Here is a 26,184-nt window from a genome sequence, read left to right on the forward strand (position 1 = left end):
GAAACATAAAACATCTGTTAGGCTTTATCTTACAGGTATATTGCATAATATCAGACAAAGTAGGGGTGATTATTCAGTAAATAAAAGAGGACCCTTTTTCCCCCTCTGTCACTTCAATACCAGATGCAATTCCCTATTTCCAAGAAGATACATCCCTTCATTACCCTTTTTGTTTACAGCAAGAAAACAGTTCTGGATTCAAACACTGATGGATAAAAAGTACTCTCAAAAAGCAAGGACAATGTGAAAGGGTTGGAAAAATTATTTCTATATTCAACTACAATCGCTATGTCAAAAACAATCCTGAAGCTCTGGGACTCATTAAGTGAATGGCAAAATAATAGCACAAACATGACAGCAGCTCAAGAAAGCAGTAATTTCATTTCAGGTATAAAGGAATATTCTAATGTATTTTGTCTAAAAGAAGATGAATGCCAATTTTTAAGCACTTAGCTTTCTTGCTGTGCTTTTGCCAGACAGGCTGCTCTGTCATATCTGTCTCTGCAGGTTTATGAAACTGTATAAGACAGTAAAAATGAGCTAAAGTATGGGCAGTTTTACATAATGATTGCTCCAAATTTGAAGCTGCATTGAAATTAGCACTTAAAGCAGAAACAAAATCCTTTTCCTTCACAGATGATGGGTGGGTTTTACTTCAATTGGCACAATCTGCCATAAAAGGCACTGCCTTTTCTTCTTATGGATGCTGCTTTTTAAAGAATGAAAAGAATTACTGAATTACTTAGATGAAATAAACAGGCTCAATTTCTGAGCTGATATTCTCATACTTTATCCTCTCTGACAAGTTTTAGTGTCTGTATTCCACTCACATTTATTTACCTGTGTCCTACCTGAAACCAAAAATTCCTTGTTCATGGTAACTTTTGTAAGTCATACACAAAGCACTCTGAGATCTACATTGTCAGACTTTGACTTCCATATGCAAGCCATACCTGCAACTTAACTTGTCACAAATGATGTGATCTATACCAGAAATAGATAATGGGTACTTAAAAACTGCATTTCAGTTCTTCCTTCTCGGGGTCTTTCTGGGTCACTGCGACCCCGAGATTGTTAAAAGTCTCTTTTCCCAGCCCGAGCGCTTGAAGAATGAGTCAGAGATCTTCAGTTCTCGGTCTCAAGGTTGTTTATTGCGTCTTATCTATAAAAAATTTTCTCCTGCCCTGCCGAGGTCCATCCAGCAGGACAGTTCCAGACACACTCCCTGCCCCCAGGGCAGTGCTATGTCTTTATACTAAAAAGTAAGTGTACAATATTTACAATTACTTTCCAATACCTATCACCTCTGTTAGACAGTGAGCTTCTACTCTAGACCAATCTGTAAGTGCCAACATCACAGCAGAAGATGGAGGCCAAGAAGAAGAAGGAGAAAGGCTGGACACGCCCAGATCCCTCCATCTTGCCTCCTGAATCCCCATACCAAAAACACTAAAATCTACTTTTCCACCCCGTGATAACTTACTATTATTCTTCCTAAACTGTTGTGGCTTGCTGACCTTCATATAAGGTTGGTAATTTTCTCCACGGGTCATAATCAAACCCACAGGTGTTTTGGGCTCCGTGCCAGGGCTTCTGAACGCCCTGGCAGGAGTCCTGGCCATCCTGGACAGCCAGAGGGATGTTCTGGGTTCCCACACTTCCTTTCAAGAAGAAGTGAAGAGAAGGAAGAACTCCCAGGAAGAGAATGGATTTTGTTTAAAACTGAATGGAAACCAAGTATACAAGTACTATTTTGATTCATTAGTGGGGGTGGCTTCGTCAACAGCCCTCAGCTCTAAATTTGCTTTCAAATTTTGGAAGGACTCAGATGAAGAATACGCTTCTTCTGGATCTCTCTGGCTGAGTGAGAGAGAAAATGAGCTCTTGCTTCAAAGCCATGTGCCCGAGACCCAGACATCCCTAAGCTGTACTGAAAGCAGTTGTGCATTAGGCTTCATGTACTGATAAGCAACATAAGATATGGCAGTAAATGTCTGCTTTCAACACAGTAGAGCAACACAATGAAAAAAAAAAATCAACCCTACAGTCTGTTTTCTTAAAGTAATCCTTTTTTTTCTGCAAAACAGAAAGAAGATAGGTAGCAACTGGAAGGATGTCCCAGGAGCTCCAGCCAGGAAGCAGACAGCCAAAAATGCATTAAATGGAGGCAGGGTAAAAGAGCAGAAACAGTTAGAAGGTGGGAGAGCACGGCTCCTTTCTTTCTTGCACTCCGAACACTGTGCCCTCTGTGAAAGAAATAAACACCTTCTCCTGCCTAACAGGGAGGGCAGCACAAACATCTTTCTTCAGGGAGCAGCACATGAGCTTTGCGTGTCCCCCTTGCCCCATCCACCCACTCTCACCCCCTTTCGAGATGCCAGTTGTGAGCTGCTGCTTCTGCAAAACCATCACCTGATCACGCACTACGAGATGAGAAAGAGCCTGCCTAACAAGCCTATACAAGCAACCACAGAGAGAGGACAAAAAAAAGCCCTACACTCAAAACACCTCATAAAAAAACAAAATAAAAAGGAAAAGGTAAAAAGAGAGCAAGGATGAAATAGGAACCAAAAGGCAATCAAAGTGTGCTGCTAAAATGCTCAAAGAATTACCTGTCAGGCAACAATTTATTGTGCAGGTTTATCCATATCTGGTTTTAAAACGTGATTTTTACCTCCCCTTGGGTATTGCATGAAAGGCTAATTACAGAGCACTCCCAGGCAGGTGAAGTATACAGAACACAACCTAGATTTGCTTTATATTTCCATCATACTATTTATCACCTACAAGGCAAAAAATCACATGCTTTCTGCAGTCCCTGCCTACTCCAAGGCTTTCTGCTGTTACACAGGTGAAAGGATAAGATGTATTTTACAGTATTCTCAGTATTTCACAAACAGAATACAGGGCAGAGTAATTTGTGAGAAATGAACTAGAAACAGAGGCTTTTCAGCAGCCCCAGTTGGCCCAAGTAGGGATAAAGGAAAACATTTAATTGCTCTGCCAGAAAGTTACCAGCATGTTAGTAACATGCTGGTAACCACACATAATCTCCAAAATTCTTTGAAACAGACCCAGACATGCTGTTGAGATTTGTTGTTTATTCACTTCTAAAAATTGGCTAATTCTGTGTTAGTTTGTGACACTGTGCAAAGCATACCTGGCTTTATGAAACCATGACTGGCACCCCACAGTCGTGTCAAGACAGATTACTTCCACAGTGATAATCCGCAAAACCTGTCATGAACCAGAACTGTAATTCTGCTATTTTCTTCACAAGCCCACAAACTACTTAAAAGTCCAGACAACAGCTATAAACTCACTTCTAAACACTGTACTAGTGAAAACTTTGGGAATATTCAGGTTGTATCCAAAGGATTCCTAGTCTGGCCTCACTTCAGCTCAGAACACAGCACCATACACAAACAAAGCACCAAAACACACCTGCCCTACTCAGACAATGCACTGCAAACATCCTTCGGGAAACCAAAATGAAACGAGCTCTCTGCTCATAGGAGATTTGCTACTCCCTGCTATTGTGTCTCTGGGACAATCAACTCTGTCTCAACTGACCTGATTTCCCTGGTACATTTTCTGTCCCATACCACAGGCAGAAACCCCTGGACATGCAGATCAACCTTAACAATGCACAGCTGGAATCACAGAATCACAGAAGGGTGAGGTTGGAAGGAGACACAATGGGGTCATCTGGTCAAGCTGCCCTGTTCAAGCAGGGTCATCCCAGGATTGTGCCCAGGTTCTGGAATACCCCCAGTGAGGGAGAACCCACAGCCTCTCTGGGCAGTCTGTTCAGTGCTCAGTCACTGCACAGTGAAGAAGTTCTTCCCCATGTTCAGGCAAAACTTCCTGGAACACTTTCAAACTCCATAAGTTTAATGCAGAGCCAATGGAAATCTACGAAGCCATGTAAAATAGGAAATAAGCCACTGAGAAACCATACCTGAAAGTCCCGCCCTTACGTTTTCAGGTAAATATACCCAGAAATCTGAAAAAATACACTACTTTTAGGATTTTAAAAGGTAGGCTAAAAATGTGTGTTCACAAGATCAGATAATATAATAAATTGTGGAGGCTTATGTTAATACTGTATTTACATATTAAATTAGTTTTCTTGACAAAAGTTATTGAGACATGAAGCAAACATTATGGGATGTTTGTGTGCAAAATCTCCTCTAAAATGAAAAGATTCCACTGAACACCAGTGGTTTGAAACTTTTACCACCAATTCCTGTTCTACTAGAACATTTATGTTGTTTTTTAAATTGTCTTAATATCTTGAGAAAATTGCACACACACACATTTTTTCCAGGCCCTCATCAAGGTCTTTTTCAACAGAGGAGAAAGTGATAAAAGTTGACCTTTAGTCTTTTGAAATCAGTGGAAAATGTGAGATTTAACTAAGCTGTCTGTATAAAGATCCAATTACAATTCCTTGAATTTACATCATCTCAGTCAGCAAAGGTGACTGATAGTGTACATTACATGGACAACACATCTTTAAATTTCTTCCCATTGCAACCAACTCACAAAAATTTGAGCACCTTCTGCTCTTTCACAAGAGGTTCAAAGCCCTCTTGCAGACTTTTAGGAATGGCAGCTCAGCAGTTCTTCAGCACACTTGCACTTTTCAGCCACCACTCTCTTGGAAAAAGGGTCTGGTCTTTTAATTACTTTTTTAGGTAGACAGATACATAGAGAAATCCCGGCATAAATTACATTTATACTTTTTATGTATTGTATACTCTTCTATATAAAGGATATAATTTTTTTTAAGGTATTTTTACACTGTGTGTTTGTTTTCTTTTTTTTTAGTCTATTTAAGGCTAATCTTTTCAGTAACTACTCAGTAAAATCAAATAGTTACAAAACTATGCAGGTGATTTGCACAGAACATATCCAGATGCTTAAAAATCCTGAAAATTTTCACAGTCAATATTTACTCAATGTTTTAGATTTCCAGCTATGCAATCTAATCTTGTTCACTATAATCTCAAACCCACTCAGGTTCTATAAACCAGAGAGATAATGAATTTTTTTTTTGTAACTACTTAGTCTGCTGAACTTTAAAGTGAAACTTGCTCTTGCTGATAACAGCCTACTGCAACATGAAGGTGAAGTTAAAGGTTAATATGGGAAAAAGAAAAAAAACATTTTTTTTTCCGTTATCTGACAACATTATGACAAAACAATATTACACATTTTAGGATGCATCTTCTATGATGGATGATAAGCCTATTCAGAAGGCTGCAGAGAATAATTCCCCATGCAATAAAAAACAGTGTTCTTAGCACAGGTACAATGCATTTTGCAGCAACACTTTTGATTTGTAAACTCTTGCAATGACATCCCAATTCCTAATGCATGTGTGGTTGCATTAAATCTGCCATCAAGGCAGATGAAAGTCAATACTGAGCCTGGCTATAAATCACAAAGTTAAATAAATGCATGAAGCAGGCAAGTAACACTGAAAATGTATTGGTGATAGCATATAATCCATGGATGTGCCTTTTTCTTTTTATTTAAAGAAACAGCAGCTCTACTGTGGACAAGGAATCAATTCCTATACATCAGCACAAACATTTTTAATAACAACCCCCCAAACATGGCATATATTAAGGGAGTGAGGCAAGAAGCGTAGATTTAAAAGCAATTATTAATGTATTTCTGATGCAGATGAATGGGAAAAGAAAATATTAACAGGTTGAATGAATTGTGACCTCAGTTGATCATGTTACACTGTATTCTGTAATTATTTATTGCATTTACTATTCATATACACTCTGTTAAGTGAAACAGGATGATAAAACTCTTTCCAGCAAGATGAAAAATAAATTTATCTTTTGTAAATTAATTAAGGCAACTAAATTTTCTTTGAAATATTCCTATTTTGCTCATCCAAGTAACATTTTTGCAAAAGACGCAGAGACATTCATATCTCTGACTAACAAACTGCAGAGTTGTTCTGACAGGGCCTTTAGAGAAGGTCCTTGATAAAACCCACTGACTTCAGCCACAAGTCCTTGTGCCTGTCTTTCAAATTACAGGGCATGGCATTGGAGCATTCAAACTCCTCACTGTGGGCATGAGGGAGTATTTGAAGGAAGACAGCAGGTTCATTCCTACTCTGCACACCACACAGCCTCAACAGGAAAGTCTCAGCAAGTTCCCCACTAGGGGTTCCTCACTTGGAGGGAAGCTGGTGGGCTTTGATCCAAGAGATCCAGCTCCCACACTCTCCTGCCCACAGCACCTTGGCAGGGTGGGGAAAGGGAGTGGCTGGATCAGCCCTGTTCTAGCCATGGCCACGTGGCACACACCTCCACAGGGACCACTGCCAACTAGAGTAAATTAAAGTAGACCTCAGACTACCTTACAGAGGGCTGGGACAAGTCAGGAGAGGAGAAACACGCAGCTGGAATCAGGATAAACTTCAAGAAGCAGTCTCTTAATCAAAGACATGTTTCCTCTTAATTTTGTTGAGCAATAAGAGTTTTACAAAGGTCTGCTTAGCCTATCTCCATCCCACCTGTCTCCACAGCCAGACTTAAAAATACCAACAATTCTAGGCTGGAAGAAGTGTGAATGGGGAGGGACATCACCTCTGCTGTGTCATTCCTATTTCTACGGCACTTGAGATTCCTGGATCTTAAAAAAAGGTGCCAGAGTTAAAAATTCAAGTGCAATACCAGTGCTGCTATCCCACTCCCCCAGCCCAGAAAGTGCATCAGGTGTGTAACTCAAAACAGGCTGTTCCTGACTCCGTGAATCTCAGCAAGCCAAGTGCCAAACTGGAAACAAACATCAACTGCTACACTAAAGTTCTACAGGCCTTCAGTAAAACTGAACCCAGCAACAGTGGAAAATATTGATTCAATGTTCCTCTTCTGTTTCTGTGATTTTGCTGCCTGCATAGCAGTTGGTGAGAAAGGTGGTTAATGTCATTTCCAGTTTCAGTCTAATGCTTCACTGTCAGAATGACAGCATGAGCACAAAGACCTCGGAACAAACATGAAAGGTCAGAACTGATCTAATAGGAAGTCATTACAAATGGCTTCTTCAGAGCCTGAGACCAGAATGCAAATAGTGATGACTTCACTTGAAGGAACTTCCTGAAATCACACTATCTTTTAGGCTGCAAAAGATCTCCAAGATTATCAAGTCCAAACTCTGACCAATCTAGATCATACCCCGTAGTGCCCTGTCCAGTCATTTCTTGAACACCTCCAGGGATGGGGACTCCACTACATCCCTGGGCAGCCCACTCCAATGCTTGAACAATGTTCCATGAAGAAATTCTTCCTGATGTCCAGCTCTGGGACAGCTTCAGGCTATGTCCTCTTGTCCTGTTGCTAGATGCCTGTAAGCAGAGGAATCTTCTAAAAACCATGAGTTTTCTAAAAACCATGAACTTTCTAAAATCTTTCTAAAATTGTGGGGTTTACCTCTGGAAAGTAAAGCATAAGCATTTTAAAATGGGAAGGAACACTGGATGCAACAGTGTAGTGGAAATGATAAATATTGGATGCATAAGCCAGCAAACTTAAATTTCAAAATTAATTCTGGAGAGAAAAATCTGTCCACAGCTTTTTAAGGGGAGAAGGGCCAGGAAGTTGGCAGAGCTGGTGGGTGAGGTTTGTTTGCATATATTTTGTTCTGCTTCTGTTTTGTGGGTTTGTTTTAAGTCAACTCTTTCTCTTTTAGTTAAAAAAAAGCCAGATGTTTGCTTCAACATATTTCCAGTCTTCAGGGTCCTCTTGGATCTTCTAACAAAGAACTGTATGAGAATTGTATGTGGAAGAAGGATCTATATCTGATAAGATCAATTGTAATTAAAATATATGTTTCATACTGCAGTGCTTATTTCCCCTCATGCCACTTGCCCCTCCTGCTTTATTACTGTCACCATGATTTAGAGATGAGACACAAAAAGAGATGCTAAAATACTGTAGTTCCCTGTGGCATGGATTGTAAAAGATACAATTACTAATCCCTGACTCCCAAAACATAAAGCCAAAATAGTGAACCAGCCAAACAAACAATAGAAACATTTCCCCATTCCCACTTTTTTAAGTGCAGAGATATGAAGCCCAGATTGTCCCAAGTGCTGGTAGAAAAAGAACTGCACTCTGCTCATTCACATGCCATCTCAAGTCTTTGGCCAGCAGACCAATGCTCCCAGCAAGGAAACAAAAGATCAAGAAGAACTATTCAAGAAAGGCAAGAGAAAACTGCAAAACTGTGAAGACATACTACAGGAACAAAGATTAAGGTTCCTGGAGGTACTCAGAAACACTGAGCGTGAGAGAAGCATCTAAGGTAAAACAAACCCAAATCCAGATATTTTCCTTAGGTACATGAGTAGGAGTGATGGTGGTGGAAGAGGTCGGCACATAATTTAATGCTCTATACTCAGGTAACCTCCTCCACCCTGGCTGTCAGACAATTGCCTGGGTGTCTGCCTCTGCTCAAAGTCAAAGCTGCCAGCATCTCCTAGCATCAAGTCTCCTAATGTTCTATAAAAAAGCATGTGGAAAAAGGTTAAGGATCAAATGTACTCTGTGCACAGGCTCACGGAAGTCAGAAAAACATGAAAGTAGATTAACTGAAAACAAACGTGACCCTGATGAGATGTCAGGGAAAGCTGTCTACTACAAGAGTAACAAAGGACTGCAGCTGAGCTCCTGGGAGGCTCCTTTAGTTGGGGTTTTCAAAAACAGATCACACTAAAAGAACCTGTAAAGAATGAGCCACATAATTGTGACCATGCCCTCATGTAATGTAATTCACTGTACATTGACTATATATCCTCCTCATCTGATTCCCTCCTGTCCCTGCTCTTCAACAGAGGCAATCCTGGCCATTGAGAAATTATGACTTTACCTTCAAGGGGAAAGAAAAGAAATCATAGCACTTGCTTTAATTCCAAGCTTCCTCACTGAAAAATGCAGGCTTACTGGTTTTAGGAGTCAGCAGGGCTCATGCTTTTGAGCTCCTCTCAGCAACCATGACAACAGAAAGTTTATTTCAAATGAAAGCAAGAAAGAAATTCAAGACTTTGCATTGACAAAAACACCAAAGTGAAATGTACTGTAAGAATCAGACTGAAGTGTTGCAGATTTGAATCTCCCAGAGAAATCAGAGGCCTTCAAGATATGAAAGCTGAACCACCACAACCAGCATGAGTGAAGGCTCTTAGCCAACAGCAAATAAAAGGTAATGCAACTAAATCCTCTTAGTGCAATCTAAAATAAACTGAATTACTAAATATTTGCTATTCATGCATATGGACAGCTACCAGACTGAACACTTACCAGTTTGATCACATGTCCAAACCTTTCCATAGAAACTTGTAAGAATCAGCAGAGACTGCAAATACTACACACAAGTAAAATACTTAGATACTGTAATCCCTCAAGAGAACTGAATTTCAGGGTAACACACTGACCTGAATCACATAACTTTCAGCACAATGTCACACCTAAACAACCCTATGACAGCCAAACCTTCCTTTTGAAGGAGTTCTTCTGTGTGAACAAATGCGGCAAACATTTCTTTGTCTCAGCAGCAGCTGTTCCTTAAATCTGTTAAGTCCACAGCCTCAACAGCATAAAATTCTCTGTCTTCTGTTTCTAGCATTGAGTAAGAAAATGCCAGCTCACACAGCTGAAATGCTGCTCCCCAGTCTCAGCTTCTGGGTCAAGCTCTCATACAGCAGGTACCTTGATTTAAGTGACACTGTTCTCCTGATATTTACTCCGTAACCATTAATTCAGTCCTGAGAAGTTTTCAGAGTTGCCTGAGTGCCCAGTACAATCTTTAAAAAAGACTTTTGAAAGACTCTTATGCAAGCACCTAAACAGCTCTGAAAATAAGTTCCAATGCCTGTGTCCTCTGTGTACAATTGCAATCCTGACTATGATTATGTGACACATGATAATTCCCACTGAAACTGTCAGGCTCTTCCTCACCAAGGTCAGATCCTTCCAATTTCTTCATTTTATTATGCATAATTTTCTTCTGTTTGATCTGCACTTTATTTGCATTGATAAACTATTGCTTAAACGAAATTTGAGATAACACAGGAGAGTATTCTTTCCTCCTTTTGTAGCAGAACATGTGTGAGATGACTAAACTCCAACAACTGACTTGACTTATTTTGGCTTAAACAAGTGTCATTAGAGGATATAATTCCCCCTGAAACAAGAGCCAAAATCCAGAACAAATCTCTGTTTAAAATAATGTGTTCTTTCAAGCAGATCCAGCCTCCTATCTAAATGAGGTAGATCAAGGAAAAAAAAAATCACAACAATCATCTGTTATGATGTGGTTCAATAAGTCTGTTATTTCACCCAAACACTGTTTCTGCTAATTTTTAGTGTAATTATATATATAAATATGTTTCAAGGTGTTTTAACCTTGTCCAACATATTCCTCTGCCCACAAGGGAGTAACTTATGTTACATGAGCACTATCACAATGCATACTCAAACAGACTACAGGTGGACTGTATTTTATTTTCCCTATGAAAGCAGATCCAGTTAGTCAAATACTATTTCTGCATGCAGAGAAACTCTTGAGGTTTCGGGGCTCAGCAGTCTGGCAGGAGTGATGGGATGATAAAAGGGGTTCAATAGATTTTGGGTAGACTTTGATAAGGTCAATACTCACTGTGAAATTACCAGTTAGGCTTTTGTTAGATGTGCTACCTTTGCAGCTTTGAGTTAGAGATGCTTAAAATTTTAGGGCCTAGAAATCTACTTCCCTTCCCTCTGCTTCTGGAACCACAGTGTACCTCCCTCCCACATGTAATGCAGTAGGAAACAGCTGTACAGTTGAAGAATAACCTAAAACTATATGTACTAAGAAGACTGGAGTATCAACTAATTGAGTCAAAGGCATTGTTTAATTAAATGTTCAGTTCCTCCTTCCAGACTGAAAATTATGCAAGGCTTCCTCTCTGTGTACTTACAACAACCACTACTACAATTTCCTTTAAATCATACTTCTGGTTCTCCCCTGCTTCAGACTTTAAAGAGCAAACAAAACCCAGCTTTTCCCTACATTATTATATTTCTACCTTTTTTTCAAGCCTGTACTGAATAGAAAAAGCCTGTATTAGGCCAGTCAGGTTTCCTCTTCCCTGTAACTGCTCCTAACCAACTTCAAAATGTGAGTACATTTGTATGCACAGTGAACTCCCCAGCAAACACCTGCTTCTTAAAGGCACTGTACACTGTCCTACATCCTGTAATTTGCTGCTCAAGTACATTATTTCACTTCATTTTCTGTACACTCAGAAATCAATGTTCAAAATTCAATTACACTGCAATTTCTTCAGTTCAAGTGATTTTTTTATCCCATATTCCTTCTGTATGCAAGAAAAGGAATATGAATCACAGCAAGCTTGAAAAACAAGATAATAAGCAGCATCGTGTTAGATGCTCTTCATCTTATAGATAATAATACCAAGTCCATCTGCTCTATGTGGTTAGATTAGGTAGGAAAAAATGCATATTAAGATGAAGAGCCTTTAATCCACTGTAGGCAAAGAAACTCTGCCACTTTCAATAGAATTGCGTGAATCCACTGGTGGATTAGATACAAACAGAGTATAATCACCTCAAGCTGGGCATGGAGATGGGCAGTGCACACATTTATGTAACTTTCAGAGAAGTGAATGCTGTAATGAACACTGACTTGTACTTTTGTAACTTTTCAAGTGAATGCTTATACCTTAGTACAGCAGGCACATAAAAATGTCTGGTTTGAATTCTCTTCCAGGTAAGACACACAGCAGGATTAACTAATACTAAAGAAAAAATCACCCTTTCAATTTTTGAGTTTCTTTGGGGGCACTATTTGTCTATGAGAAGTTCCAAGTAAATATTCTCGAAGGGAGGGTTCTATAAGCACACTCTCTGTGTATGTCACACGCAGCAGTAGAAATATTTCTGTGTGCTGCCCTACTGCAAATCTACCGCAAATCTTCTACCCTGATCTTTCTAAAACTCATGAACAAAACAAAAAATTAGCGTAAATAAACTAATTAATTAATTAATTAATTAATATCAAGATAATTGAAAGTGTCGTGATCTGAGATACAGACTAAGCCTCAGGAAAAAGAAAATGTACATAAAACAAAAAACTGGGTTTGATCCATTTTCAGCCAACTCAGTGGAAGTGGTTTAACTCCCTCCCAATCAAACCTTCCTCTCAACAAAATACATCAAGCTGGAGTCAAGCTCTCCTGCAGGACTTCTGCCTACTTCTGGAGCTTTTCCATGCCACAGGAAAAAATTTCAGCTTTCACAAAACTACAAACACTACAAAGAAAGATTTAAAACAACAACACTACTTAGAACTATCTTGTTTTGGACATTTTATAGATTCCTCTCCCCAAACAACTTCATTTAGCCAAGGCCCCTCCAATTTCTGTCGGAGACAAACACACACATAATACCAAAACTAAACCTAGTATTTTTTCTGATCATTTGTTCTGACTTCTGTTCACCTGTTCCCAAAGCAGCAGACATCATAAACAAACATGGTCAGCATTGCCGTTTTCCTTTAAATAAAGATTTCAGGAGACAGTTCATGAAACCTAGTTCTGTAGAAGATTTTTTCCAGGAAAGTAGGAAAAAAGAAACAAAAGAATAAAGATACAGACATGGAAACAACAAACGTGGCTTTCATGCTCTAAACGGATACAAGAGCTGAATACTGGTGAAAGGCCAAGGATGATTAAGAAAAAGATTTGACTTCTGTTAAAAAGGTAGAAATTTTTCATGTTTATTTTAGATTAATAACATCTGTCACATTCATCCAAGAATTTACACTCTTTCTTTCAAGTAAATTTTCATTTATTAATTGAACCTGCTCACAGAAAAATTGGGTTCAATTTGGCTCCTGCTGAAATTGGTGCCAAAGCACTTCAAAACCCATGTCATCAACACTGAAATTAAAACCGGGTACAAAATTTCAAGTATTCTCCAATCCAGGAAAGACAGTGGTAACTCACTATTGCTTTCACAGGAAAAGAAAAAGAAGCATTAATACTAAATGGTGGTCCAAGAAAGAAAATTGGCTTTTGCAGGAACTGCTTTGAGACACTAAAGACACAGATAAAGGAACCTCAAGGCCAAGAATATTTTCTTAGTAAATCTCATCCATCCCAACCTGGAGCACTGAGAGAGCTCCAGAACACTCCCCTTTTTGGAGAAAGATGGTTCAGTCAGAGGTGATTTTAAAGGCATTATAATTTGCCTACAGAAATGCATTTGTTAAGAACAAAAGGATAAGAATAAATGTGGTAGATACCCTTTGAAGGATACCAGAAACTTTTGTTTCCCACAGCTTTAGAGTTTGCTGTGTTCCAGAAGAAGGACGCACACACTGAAAAGAGAACTGAAGTGTTCAGCCAACTTATGTGCTGTACACAAAAAGAAAAGATGGGACTTTTAGAAAGTAAAAAATAATAAAGTGAAGAATACAGCTGAAGAATCTGACATCACTTCAAAGCAGGGGGAAAATATTTGATCTTTTCAACATAAGGGCTTTATTCTATCCTGAAAATGTTATTAAAAAAACATTTTTAATGTTTTTCCTCCTCCCTCCCCTTTTCCTCCTCTCTCCAGTTCCTCCTCCCCTACCCAAAGTAGCCAATGGAAATTAAAACTAAAAAGCTGAGGGCAGGTCAGGTCAGGACATTCACACACCTCATCAAAAGGTTCCTCTACAAAGTCTTGCGGCTTTCTCCCCTTCTTTCAGAAAGCGAATGGCAATACAAAAAAGTTTGTTTTTTGCAAGACTATTCTGTCCATTTGCAACTCTCCTTCATTTCCCCAAGAACTTTTTCTCCTGATCTTGTCTACTGAACTTAAGCCACCTCTCTCCTGTGGTCCCTCCTGAGGTGTCCTAATTTGCTCTGAAGGGAGATCCAGGCACAGGTTTCAGGATTATCTGCTGTCTTGTCCCCTCCAAGGCACCCCAATACATATCACCCACCCCTTAACTGTCATGGTATGACAACCAGAATTATGAGAGTATGACACTCAGCTTTCTTTCGTTCTGGCATATTAAATAAACATAACAACCACACAGACAAAAGATTGCCATCAGCCTGAAGCACACTTGAAAGGATCCCTGTGTAGGAGGTCTGGGCTCTGTGTGACACAGCGTGGAAGTGTTAGGCTGCAACAAGCTCCTCTGCACTACTTCTCACTTCCCACAGCCACAGGAACCACAGGGAACGAGGATCTGAGGATTCCCCCATGGGAACAAGCATTGAAGAAATGCTGGCAGTCATGGCCTTCCAGTCCCACTTGGTTCTGACATGTGACTTGCATTGCTTTCGATGGCCATGACGAGATTTCACCACTTTATAAATTACAGCCACCTTCTACACCACAGCAACCTCCACCAGCACAGAACAAGGGCAGAGGCAAGGCCCATTGCAGCATTCTTCTGTATCTGGTGCTGGCCAAACAAAGCAAAACTCATTTCAAAACAGGGAGCTTTGCAGGCAGTTTAAGGCAACCCTGAGCGAGATGTGGAGAATCTCCTTCCATGTTAACTATCACACCAGCACTGCAGGATTACCTCTTCTCACAAGGGCTGTTGAATCATTTGCTTCAAGTCCTGAGTCAGTGCTGAACTCAGTCCTCATTAGTCTCCTATGCATTCCTCCTCATTTTTATAATTCTGAACTGTTAGCTCCACCAGTTTTCTGTGGTACTCACAAACAGCACAAAAAGAAAATTTACTTTCCCTTATGGTATTCAATGTAGTCTCTTATAAAGAGAATACTTGTTCTGGTATTCTAAAGGGGGAAAAGATTACACTCCTTCCAGCGACCATTCATCCACCAAATAGGAAAAAGTTTGTCACAATTCTTTTACACTGTGATCTGAATAAAACTGTGGAACCAAAACAAGAACTGTAGGGTTTTTTTCTCATATAGAATGTATTTTAAAAATTAAAAATGAAATAAACCAGATATTCTATATAACACACAAATGAGTATTATTACAGATAGAAAATATTTTCCAAAACACTACAAATAACTTCTTCTCAGATATAAGTGAGAAATATATAGTATGTGGAAAACAAAAACCAGATCCAGTGGGTTTTGTTTGGATGAACTGTATTCTGGATCAATTCTACAAGACAATCAAGTGTCTTTAGTTCTACAAAGTGTTAAATCATGTGCTTGCCTACATTAGTAGTCATGCCAAATTTTTCCACTAATTATATAGGGAAACTGCCATTTTCTGCCTTCCAAATTCTTTTAATGGAATTGAGATACTGAAGGTCCTTCCTTTTCATTCCTAAAAGGCATTCTGTCTCTCACACAAACAAGAGAATTTATTCTAGGGTGCACTCAGTTCTTACTTTCCTGAGAACACAGGAAAACTATTGAAGTGCTGAGTGATTTATTATCAAACTGGCTCACTCAGCCACAGAGAGATTTTACCCAAAACTTCAAGAACTACAGGAAGATAGATTGCATTCTTCTCTGCTTTATGGACAACCAGTTGTAATCTGCAGAGTTTAAAATGTAAATATTGACAAACAAATAAACACCTCGCCATACAAATTAGATCCACTTTTCCTTTACATTAGTAACTACCCATTACTGTAATGACTTTATTATTTATCTTAAATGTAAGCAGGAACAGTTGGATTTCGCTGAATATAAAGTCTTATGCTTGCTCTTACCAAGCATAACTAATGAAAGCTCCTGGTAGGAGTGAGAGTTTGCCACTGTCAAACAAGACAGAATTAAAAAGAAATCATGAGGGGCAAGAGGAAAGAAAGGCTTCTCAAAAAGGAATCTTTACAGACCTCTGAGACATCTAACAACCAAACTTTAACATAACTACCCTAGTACTATAGGTTAATGGTACATTCAGCCCAATAGGGATTTCCATCTAGAATGATCAAAAATGCCTATGCGGGTATATTAAATTTTGGTTGTTACTTTCAATAAAGACAATTTGTATATCAATTCAAAGGAAGTTCTGAGGTGTCTTTTTCCTGCCTCTGGAAAGGTACTGCTAGAATTACCAGGTCACTTCCCTTCAAAGAAATCAATGTTTGTGGTCACAAGCCAAGGAGAGCAGATAAAGCATGTTTCCCACTTGGCAAAACAGGCAGGTTCCCCTCTTCATGCTGCAGCAAAACCAAAGGAGCAGAGCTCTCATTTTGCAATGTTTCTATTGGTTTTCCACTTCTGAATAATAGCACAGGTTGATCTCGAGCATGTCCTTTTGACCTTAGCGCCTGCAGTGTTCAGCCATCCGCAACTCAGGATGCAACGGAAGAAGTGGGAACAAAAGTTCGATCAATACTGAAATGACAACCTTCATTTTAAACTCTGTGATTAAATCAGTATGCAGCAAGCAAAAGATCTCATCAGAAAGCAGCATCTAAAATGTGCATTTAAAAATGCAGTTTGCAAAATTAAACCTAGATACTGAAATGTGATTATTCACTTCCAAATATATCGGTTGTGAAAGAAGTTAAGGTAATATAGCTGATCTATCATTAAAAAATTAAACCCCCTTTAGAAAAATAAATTTTAAAAATATTTAAAAGACTGGCAAATCCTCTCTCATCTTTCTAGCGAAAATGCAGATATTAATAATGATGCAATATGACCAATACATAATTTCTCTTTTCCTTATATGTGTTCAATATCATCTTGAAAACAGATATTTTTACAGCATGAAGTGACATAAAACTTTAGCTTCTAGAAACATTCTCTTTCTGAAACACCTTTTCAATTCAGTCTCTTCAAGATTTCTCCTCATACAATGTGATAATTTTTAGCAGTTTTCTTTTTTGAGGGAACGGATTGCAATTCTGCAGCTGAATTTTAGTTCAGAATTCTCAGGAACTAAAATGAAAAACATATCAAGAGATGGTATTTAACTATACTAAAATATTTTAATATAAGAAATGCTTGATCCAAGTTACATAAACCCAAAATTGTACCAAAAAAAGCAGCCTCATAGTTTACGTGTACCCTGGTCCTATTATGAAATTACTGCTCAGTGAAAACAGAAGAACAGACACCTCTGACAATATGATTGCTCAAAGCTGAGGTTGACCAAGACATAACTCCATTTAGAAGTTAATGGATTTACTTCTTGTAGTCATGCTGGTTTCATTAATTTAGTTAAGTGAACCTAGGGAAAACAAAGTGTCTCATTGTTCATTTATTTTATGGTTATTCTGTGGGGTATTCAAGATCGCTGGCCTCATCTGTAAAGATATTGTAAGACGTTAGTAATCTATTTCAAATTTGTGACACAAATTTTTGCAGAGCATTTAATAGCAGTGTTCATGAGCCATTTTGTTCCTTTCATTCTCTGTAAACTAGAATCGTGCACTGTTTCAGCCCATTTGTAGAGGACTGAAACAGTTCAAAATTTCATATATACCATCTGGTCTTCAGTGTGCAATCAGATGACCATTTTACACCCATAAAGGAACTTTAAGAAGCACCAGCACCTTTCTGATATGGAAGGGATTATCAGTAATGTACTTTTTTTTAACTTTTTTTTTTTTGCTTTTGCTACAGACAATACTTAGATGCGGGGTGTCAACAGCATTAAAGAAGAAAATTATTCACACTTGGAACTTGATGATATTGTCTGTGTAGTTTTCCTGCTGCTATGCGAAATATGTACACATAGCAGAACTGTTGCTTTATAAAGAAAATCTATTACAAGGTTGAAACGAGACTGAGATTGTGTCCTTTTAATCAACTCACTTTTATTAACTATTCTTTTCAAATCAATAGGCAGAATATCAAGAAGAATCTGCCTTGAAATATTTATCAATTAATTATTTCTTTATTAATCAATACCAAAGAGGGCAGAGGAAAATATGATTAAATATGCTTGAACTCTGATATTTCAGTTTAGTAATTCCTGTAGGTGATGAAAATACCATAGGTAGAAAACAACTGCTATCTATCTTTAAAAAGATTTTTCAGATTTCTGAAGTAGTGTAACCAGAAAATTTTAGAAATTTCTCACAAAAAAGATGGTTTCCTTTCCTAGAAAAATTTAGAAGAATAAATCAGCAGAAATCACTTTCATGAAGAATACATTCTACATTCACAGCAAATTACTACCAATTTGATTTTAATGCTAACTCTCAATTAAAATATTTTTTTAACCCAATATGAGTTCTTTCTATTCATAGGATTCTATTTCCTGCTATCAAATGCATCCATTAAGTATTTTCACTGGGAAAAAAAAACAGATCCCTGTCATTCCCAGGTTGACTCCTTGGTGTACCTACAGCTAATATAGCTTGATGTAAAAGTGCTCTTGTTAAAGTGTAAAATTGTATATTTTCTGTATACAGTGTATTTTAAAGACAAGAAGTCTGGAACTGTTTAGCTTCACTGGGGACTGAAAAAAAAAGTCAAACAAAACAAAAACAAAGGAAAAAAGCAAACAAACAAAAAAACCAAACTGAACAAAAATGAAAAACAAACAAACAAACACACACACCAAAAAAGGAAAAATACAAGAATAATCCACAGAAAACTTTCTAAGAAATGGTGTGCTTACCTACTTCTGTAGATCATACTGAATCCTTTTGTCAATTATTCCATAAGTATCTTCACAATATGTATAATATTCTGATGAACCCACTCATGCTTTTTACATGTCCAGTTATTTAACACAGTTCCTAATATCAGTCACTCTCTATTTCAGGTTTGCTTTTTTGCTTTGTTGTTTTTTTGGGGGTTTTGGTTTGTTTTGTTGTTGTTGTTGTTTTGGTTTGGTTTTTTTGAGGTGAGGGTTTGGGGGTTTTTTTAGCCATCCTTTTGCTAAATTCTCAGTAAATCATCAAGTAAATGGTATGATGGCCAGACTATCACTGGCCACCAGTGATAAATGGTACCACCTAAAAAAATAATATTACAGAACATATACTTTTCCCAGGAAGACCTTGTGTATCTTTCCTGTTCATCACTTCTCTTCTAATGAAATACTGTTGATGGCCCATCACACATGTCAGTCTAAACAGAACATAAAAACTGTGGTCAGAGAAGAATTTCAAGGAGCACTTCAAAAGTGCAATGACCAGATGGCTTAAGACTAATTAGAGAGCTTCTTCACTGCAGAAGTAGCTAATATTTTTTTTGAGATCTTTGTTCCAACTAAAGAGATGTAAACATGAGACACAGATGCTTCATGTAATTTTTAGCTTCTTCAGGAGAAAAAAAACAAAACAAATATCTCCCTTAAATACTATTTTCAGGGTGGGGGAAAAAAGGGCTCTTAGGTTCCTGTAACACACACTTTTCAAGATGAGCACTCTTTATGAAACAGCTGACAACCAATAGGTTTCAAGGCATTATTTTTAAGGGCCCACAGAGATTTTCCTTAATCTCCAGAAACAAATTTGTGCAATAAGGCACACCACTGTTTACAAGGACAATTAGCCCAGTTCTCAACAGAGCCAAAATATGTAATGCCCACAACCCCTCAGTCGGGTATCATGTCAAAAGACCACTGACATGTCTTGCAACATCAGCAGATGAGCTACAACTGGTGCTGTACCATAAAAATGCCTAAGTTATTGTTTAGTCTGTGTGAAGAGAAGACAAAGTAGCAGTCCTGGAAAAGGGATTATTGTCAGCTGGTAGCTCATTCTTACCATATCTTTAGCAAAAACCCATTTCCTAACTGGAAACTTGAACATCCTTTTAAGAGGAAAAGCTGTCCCTATATGAGGCCATGCACCTTGACTAGAAAGCAGCATGAGATTGTGGTGAATAGCCTCTTCCATCCCAAAATTTCTGGGACTAACAAGTGCCATCACTTTTTTATCTCAATGCATGTACACTCCAGAATATCTCTGTTAATGTACTATAAGGAAACATAAAAATTAAGATTATGAGACACCTGATGGCTTTTCCTGATTAACTAACTCTTATCAGTCTGCTGTAAGCCTCAGTGCTGAACACCCAGCTTACACATTTTCATAGAGCAGTGCTCTAACCTTAAAGCACAAAGACAGAAAGGGAGAACAGCAATGCAGCACTAATAACAGTAAACAAAACAAAACAAAACAAAAACAAAAACAAAAACAAAAAAAAACCAAAACAAAAAACAAAACAAAACAAAACAAAACAAAAAAAACTGAGAAGCAAAGAAGCAATAATTGGTTTGAGGAAGAGTTCCTCACAGACCCCTCCAGACAGCATGGCCCATGGCAGAATGGTCAGTAGCTATCACCCCAGTAGCAAAAGGAAGTTGTTTCCTTGCCATACAACCTTGAAAAAGCCACTTGACCTCTTTCCATTTCAGCTTCCCCACTTGGGAGCCAGAAGAAAACTAATCTTTTCTGTGGTGTTCTGTTTTTGGTTCATCCCAGTTTTCCCCTACCCTGAGCAGCAGTGGTTTGTCCCTGCCTTAGGCAGTTTGCTGTCAATCTATTTACTCCACCCAGGTTACCAAGGGTTCTCGATGTATCCAAGTTCTCCCCACCCCAAGCCCCTTGTCTATCACCCAGCAACCCATCCCTTTCTTCTAGATTCTTCCCTCCTGGGCATCGGGTGATTGGACAGGAGCTAGGGCCCCTCCTCGATTTTTCGCTGATTTGTTGAGTCGACTTGTCACTCGCAACATGTATCTAAGTTTTGATGTTCCTATTCGTTGCTGTAAGTGTACACCCCTACCCACCCCCTGCCTTTATAAGTTGCTGCACTCCAGTTTTCTGGGTCTCAGGTTGCTCAGGCCATTTCAGGTTGCCCCTCCCCGTCCTGTACCCGCCAAGTCAGACAATAAATCTGACTTTTCTCAGCTGCCTGAGTCCTCCCTTTCTTCTCGCGTGCTTCGTGGCTTTCGCCCTCCCGTGAACTGCGGACCCACGGGTGTGGACCTGACTCAGAGTCGGGCAAGCACCTGGACTGCGAGCTGGGCTGTGGAGCGCCGGGACTCCAGCCATCCGCGCGGCCGCACTTTTCCTTTCCCTAACAAGCTCTTTGAAGTCCATAGAGAAAAGTATCCCTAAATTGCACTCAAAGTCTCAGTCTTGTTCACCTCTGCTTATTGTTTCAATGTGAAGTGCAATTTGAAGCCCACTGTAGAATGAAAAATGTGTCAATAATATTGTAATTAAAAAATGTCATGTTTTGATAAGTAGAGTTGCTGCCAAGCATAACAAGTCAGAAATAACCACTATACAAAGTAAGCAACGCATCCTCAAAACTCTCTGGACACATGTATCTACTTCATATCCAATTCCCTGAAGAAACAAATTTGCCTCAGACTCCTACAGGGCACTGCTTTCCACCCTTCAAAACAAGTAGTTTTATATCCACTAATATCAAGCAAGTACATAGATTGCCAAAAGCTGTTGAGCTGTGGTTTTTGTTTCTAACAGACATGCATCTGCTTGGGGGAAAATAAGAGAACAAAGTTGCTTCTGTAACAATTCAAGATATTTGAAAGAGGACCAAAAGCTTATGTCCCATGTATCTCTGAACCAAATTAAAAATTAAGATGACAAAAGGAAGATCCCATCCAGAATCTGTAGTTCTAAGGAAATTTTTTTTTTTTAAATATTAGTTTAAAATGAAACCTATATGAACTTTTACAAACCATAGATATGTGCCAAAGCTGAAATGCCAATTAAAAAAAATTAAAAATAAAAGTCTCTGCATTTACATGAGTGCATTTTAAAAGATTTAAAATAAAGCACTTGTATTTCAAGGGTAAAGTGCCAAATGACAAAGCGTGACAGAATATGACAAATTTTATGTTCTGTTTCACTAAGAATTGATAATATAACATCCCCGGAAAGCTGTAGAATAATAACAACAGCAGCCGAAAATGACAGATGCCAGGACTGTGTTGAAAAAGCCATTTCTGCCATCCTCCAGCTGTGAAGTGGAGCAGGGCACAAAGGTCCAGCTGAAGGCTCACCCAGCAAAAGGCAAACCAGTGGCCACCCTTCAGCTGGGCAGCAGCTGCTCTTCATGCACAGCTGCACAAACACTCATGCAGGTACAGAGGCAAGGGAGGGCTCCGTGGTTTAAAACAATGCCTGGGAGAGAGCTCTGCAGTTCTTCACCTTGGGTTTTCAAAGGCTCATGGAGCTACAGCACTGAGGTGTGGCTTCACCATGTACAAACTATATCTTAAAACAAAGGAAAGAAAAAGAAAACACAGAAAACAGGCTGCTACAAAAAGGGACATTCTCACTTCCCTAAGGTTTCCCACTGCGCAGTGTGAGTGCCTATGCCAAATTGTTAATGAACTATTATTTTTCTTGTCAGATCCACATACTCTTCCAACTGATTCCATGACTGCTCTATGGTTGAGTTTCAGACAGAGAAGGAGCAGGTAGAAGGGATGAAATATTTAGCAATATACCACATTCAGATCACACTAAGAATGGCAGGAAAACACACCCTCATCTTAAACTAGACGGTTCCCAACACTGCAAGTCATGCGTTCTTGGAAAGAAGTTACGTCTTCAGACTCTTTCTTTCCCATGGGACAATAATTTTTATTAGACACTGCACAAACCCTTCACTTTCAGGGTTTAGCTTCATTAGACTAACCATCTTTGCAGATTATACTTCTAACATACTTCTGTGACTGCACGTTTACTGCACAAAAGTATGCATGATATACACACCCACATCTGCACATTGAAAGGTAAGGCTTTTCAGAAGTGTCTAAACTTAGACTTCAAAGACCCTGCACAGGTACTGAATTCCAGTATCATTCCAGCGTGATTTGCTTATTCCTCTGTGCTAAGCATGGATTTATGGGCCTATCTGCAGGCAGTTGATTCAGCAAAGCTTGATAATGCTGAATACACGTAGACCTAGTAATTCCACTGATTAGGGTTGAAAACATATTGTTAAATATAAACCCCCACTCCCCACTACCGTCCTTCAGGTTCTCCTTTCCACAGTTGTTTCACCAAGCTTCAATCATTCAAACTAAAGCACAAAGGCATACAGAATTTTATTCTTTGGATGTCTTAGGTAAAATCAGACAGCCCTTTCCAACAATAAATTTTAGAAGAATGAATTTCTTTCTTTGAATGTATTTTCTCTTTCTCAAATGTGTTTTGTTTGGTTGGTCGGTTGGTTGGTTTGGTTTGGTTTTTTGTTCGGTTTTTTTTTCTGATCCGACAATCCAACACTGAAACCACGTTCTGACGTTGCTAATAAATTCATGTCCGTGGCTCTTCGAACAAGGACTTCAAGTCTGCGACACGCTATCAGTTGTCATCAGTCTTAACCAAACAGGACCAAGTTAAGGGCCTTTAGAAAAATCTCAGTTTTCACAAGCTCTGTCAGGGCTCATTAGCGCTTGGCAGATGACTACTTTGAAGAGTTCATCACGCCGAGCGTGCTGCAGCGGCGCAGGAGCTGTTCCCAGCGGCCGGGCGACAGGACACCGGGCTAGGGAGGCGGCTGGACCTTCGCCCCTGCGCTCAGGCGCTGCTGCGCTCCCGCCCCGCTCCGCTACCCCCGGCCTTTCCCGGGAGAGCGCGTCCCAGGCGGGCACGGCCCAAGGCAGAGGGAGCGGGGAATGACTCAACACGGGTGCGCAACACACCGTGCACACAGCCGCCTTCTCTTTTCTTGCTCTGGCAGGTACAGAACAATACCTCTGCGCCGAGCGTCCCGAGTGCCACGGGGTGGTCGGCACCTGCTCGCTTTAAGTCACTATCTCGAGATGAAGCCTTCCAGAGCACCGTCTACCCCACCGGCGAGCGTCACCCTGATCCATCTGTCCTTTGCGCGACCGTAAGCAAAGTTACGACGTTATTCCTACTGAAACCCCTTTTTTTCCGCCGCCGCTCCCTTCCCGGCTATCGCAGCGCAGCCGGGAGGCAGCCGCCGCCGGGCAGCCCCGCGAGCTCTCCCGCATCGCGACTCTGCAGCCCTGCCGGCGTCCTTACCTTGATGCCCTGCTGCTGTGTGGTCAGGGTCAGCTTGGACTCGTCCAGGAGCAAAACTTCGCAGTAAAATTCCTCCGGGACCGCGCAGAAACAGCCCATGCCTGCTGCGATGGCCGAAGACGGGGCGGGGAGGCGAAAAGAGCCTCGGGCGGCGGCGGAGAGGGGCTGAGGCGCAGCCGGGTCTGGGCCGCACCCGGCTCCGCGCCCCGGCTGCGCGGATGGAGCCCAGCGGCTGCTAGGGCACAGCGCCCAGCCCCACGGGGCGGCCCGCCGCCATCCCGCCCAACAGCCTGGACGGGGCTGCCGGCCTCTCTCTCCGGGAAAGGGGGGGAAAAGACCGGCGGCTTTTTTAGGAAGGATCGCAGGGCACAGCCCTCGCCCGCGCCCGGCTGTCACGGCGGCTCCCCCGCCGCTGCCGCCCCGGGGAGGTACCGAGCCGCCCACCCGCCTCGTCCTCCGCCCCGTCCGCGCACGATTCCGCGCCTCCCCTTTGTGCGCAGGAGCGGGGCCGGGGAAGCGCTCTCGGCCGCCGCTGCCGGGGCGTGGGGGTGGTCCCCGCCCGGCCAGCGCGTTCCCTCCGGCCGCGGAGCCTGCGGGCGGAGCGGGGCGGTGGCGGTGCCCGGCCGGCGCTGCGCTGCTCCTCGGCTGCCCGCGGCCGTGCGGGGGGGCTCCGGCAGCGCTCGCCTCCTCCCCGTCGGAGGCGGAGGGATGGAGAGAAGAGAGACCCGGCGGTCCGGCAGCGCCGGCCGCCTCCTGCCGGCCGCCGGGCAGGACTCCCCCGAGGCGCCTTTGGGGCGGAGAGCGGCGGGCGGCACCTGCCCGGCCCCGGCACCGCGCCACATCATGGCACGGGACCCACCGGCGTGCCTGGTCTGGGGCCGGGCGCTCCCTGCCCTCTGCCGTGGGGCGGGGGCGATGACCCCTGCCCCGGCCCGCGCCCCTCAGTTGTCCCCGTCGCCGCTGGGCACGGCTGCCCGTCCCGGCGGCCGCGGCCCCGGTCTCCGTGGCAGCACTGACCCCTGCGGGCTGCGCCGGCTCCGCTCCGGCGGGAGTCAGATCGGGAGCGGGTTTCGTCTCTGCGCTTGACAAAGAAGCGCTTCAGGAGACACCACGAGTGAAGGGTCCAGCAGAGGTTGAATTTTTGAAAGTGCCCTAGATCGGAAGTCTGTTCTCCATCGGGCTGTTAAATACTGAGCTTGCTACAGGTATATTTAATTTGCAAAGCAACAGTATTAAAAACAAATAAATAGATCCATTTTTAAAAATCAGTTTAGAAAATGGAAACCAAAACCCAGCCAACAAAGAAAAGGGGGAACCCGAGAGATCCTCCAACTGCTTTTGCAGTTGCTTTCTATAGTTTCTGGAGCACGCAACAACCCACTTTCTTTGATGCACATACCTCCAGGATTTTTCCCTCTCAGGTAGGAGAGGGATCCTACAAGCTAAGCCCCGATCCCACAAGTGCCTGTCTTTTATGTAAATCTGTATGCATGAGTCGTCCTATTGAAGAAGTTCACATGTATAAATTTAAGAATATGCAGAGGTGTTTTTCTTATGGTCAATAACTTGTTTGTGTAGCATAAGAGAGGGGCACAAGGAAATCATGCTTACAAAACCTATTGGATATGTAGGTAAGTCTGCTTCTAAACACCTGTCCTAAATATAACCCTGTTACTCCCAAGTAATGACACTCTCATTTTCATGTTTGAACTTGGACCTTGGGGTGCTGGGATCTCCATATCCATCCTCTAGCTGCAAAAAAACAATATTCCATGAGCACTGGGAAGATCAGGACAAAACCCACTATAGAGGTTCATAAAAATAAAGCCTTTTGAAAGACCTAGAAAGACTTAAAAAGACTAGCCAGTTAAAAAATTCGACTTCCTAACTTTTTTTCCTGAGCAATATGTACCCAGGGAGAATGCCACCCAGAAAGCACAGAAAATTTAGGAAATTTACTCATAGCTTTCTAAACACATTTTTCAAACAGTTCTTGAGCCCCTCTGATAGCAGACAATTTTCTAGAGATCAGATGGTTCCTTTTCCCCTCCCTTTAGTATATATCATGCACATTGTGATATAAATTACCCTCTAAGTCAGTTAAAGTCATTATATATGTGTAAATCACTGGTTAATCAAGTGGGAGGGAGGGTTCAGTGAACTCAAAACTGCTTCAAAATCTTTCTTGATAATTTTAAGTGTTCATAC

At 41.0% G+C, this 26,184-nt stretch overlaps 1 protein-coding gene across 2 annotated transcripts in view; it reads right to left on the minus strand.

The window, feature by feature from the left end:
• EPB41L4A (erythrocyte membrane protein band 4.1 like 4A) overlaps window positions 1-24,208 on the minus strand; it is a 119,044-nt gene extending 94,836 nt beyond the window's left edge. For both annotated transcript variants that reach the window (XM_066569103.1, XM_066569101.1), the window contains exon 1: window positions 23,977-24,208. In XM_066569103.1, coding sequence (XP_066425200.1) covers window positions 23,977-24,075 — 99 coding nt within the window. In that variant the 5' untranslated portion in view covers window positions 24,076-24,208. The remainder of the gene's footprint in view (window positions 1-23,976) is intronic.
• Between the last annotated feature and the right edge of the window lie 1,976 nt (window positions 24,209-26,184).

Source organism: Molothrus aeneus, chromosome Z, assembly GCF_037042795.1.
Source record: "Molothrus aeneus isolate 106 chromosome Z, BPBGC_Maene_1.0, whole genome shotgun sequence".
NCBI lineage: Eukaryota > Metazoa > Chordata > Aves > Passeriformes > Icteridae > Molothrus > Molothrus aeneus.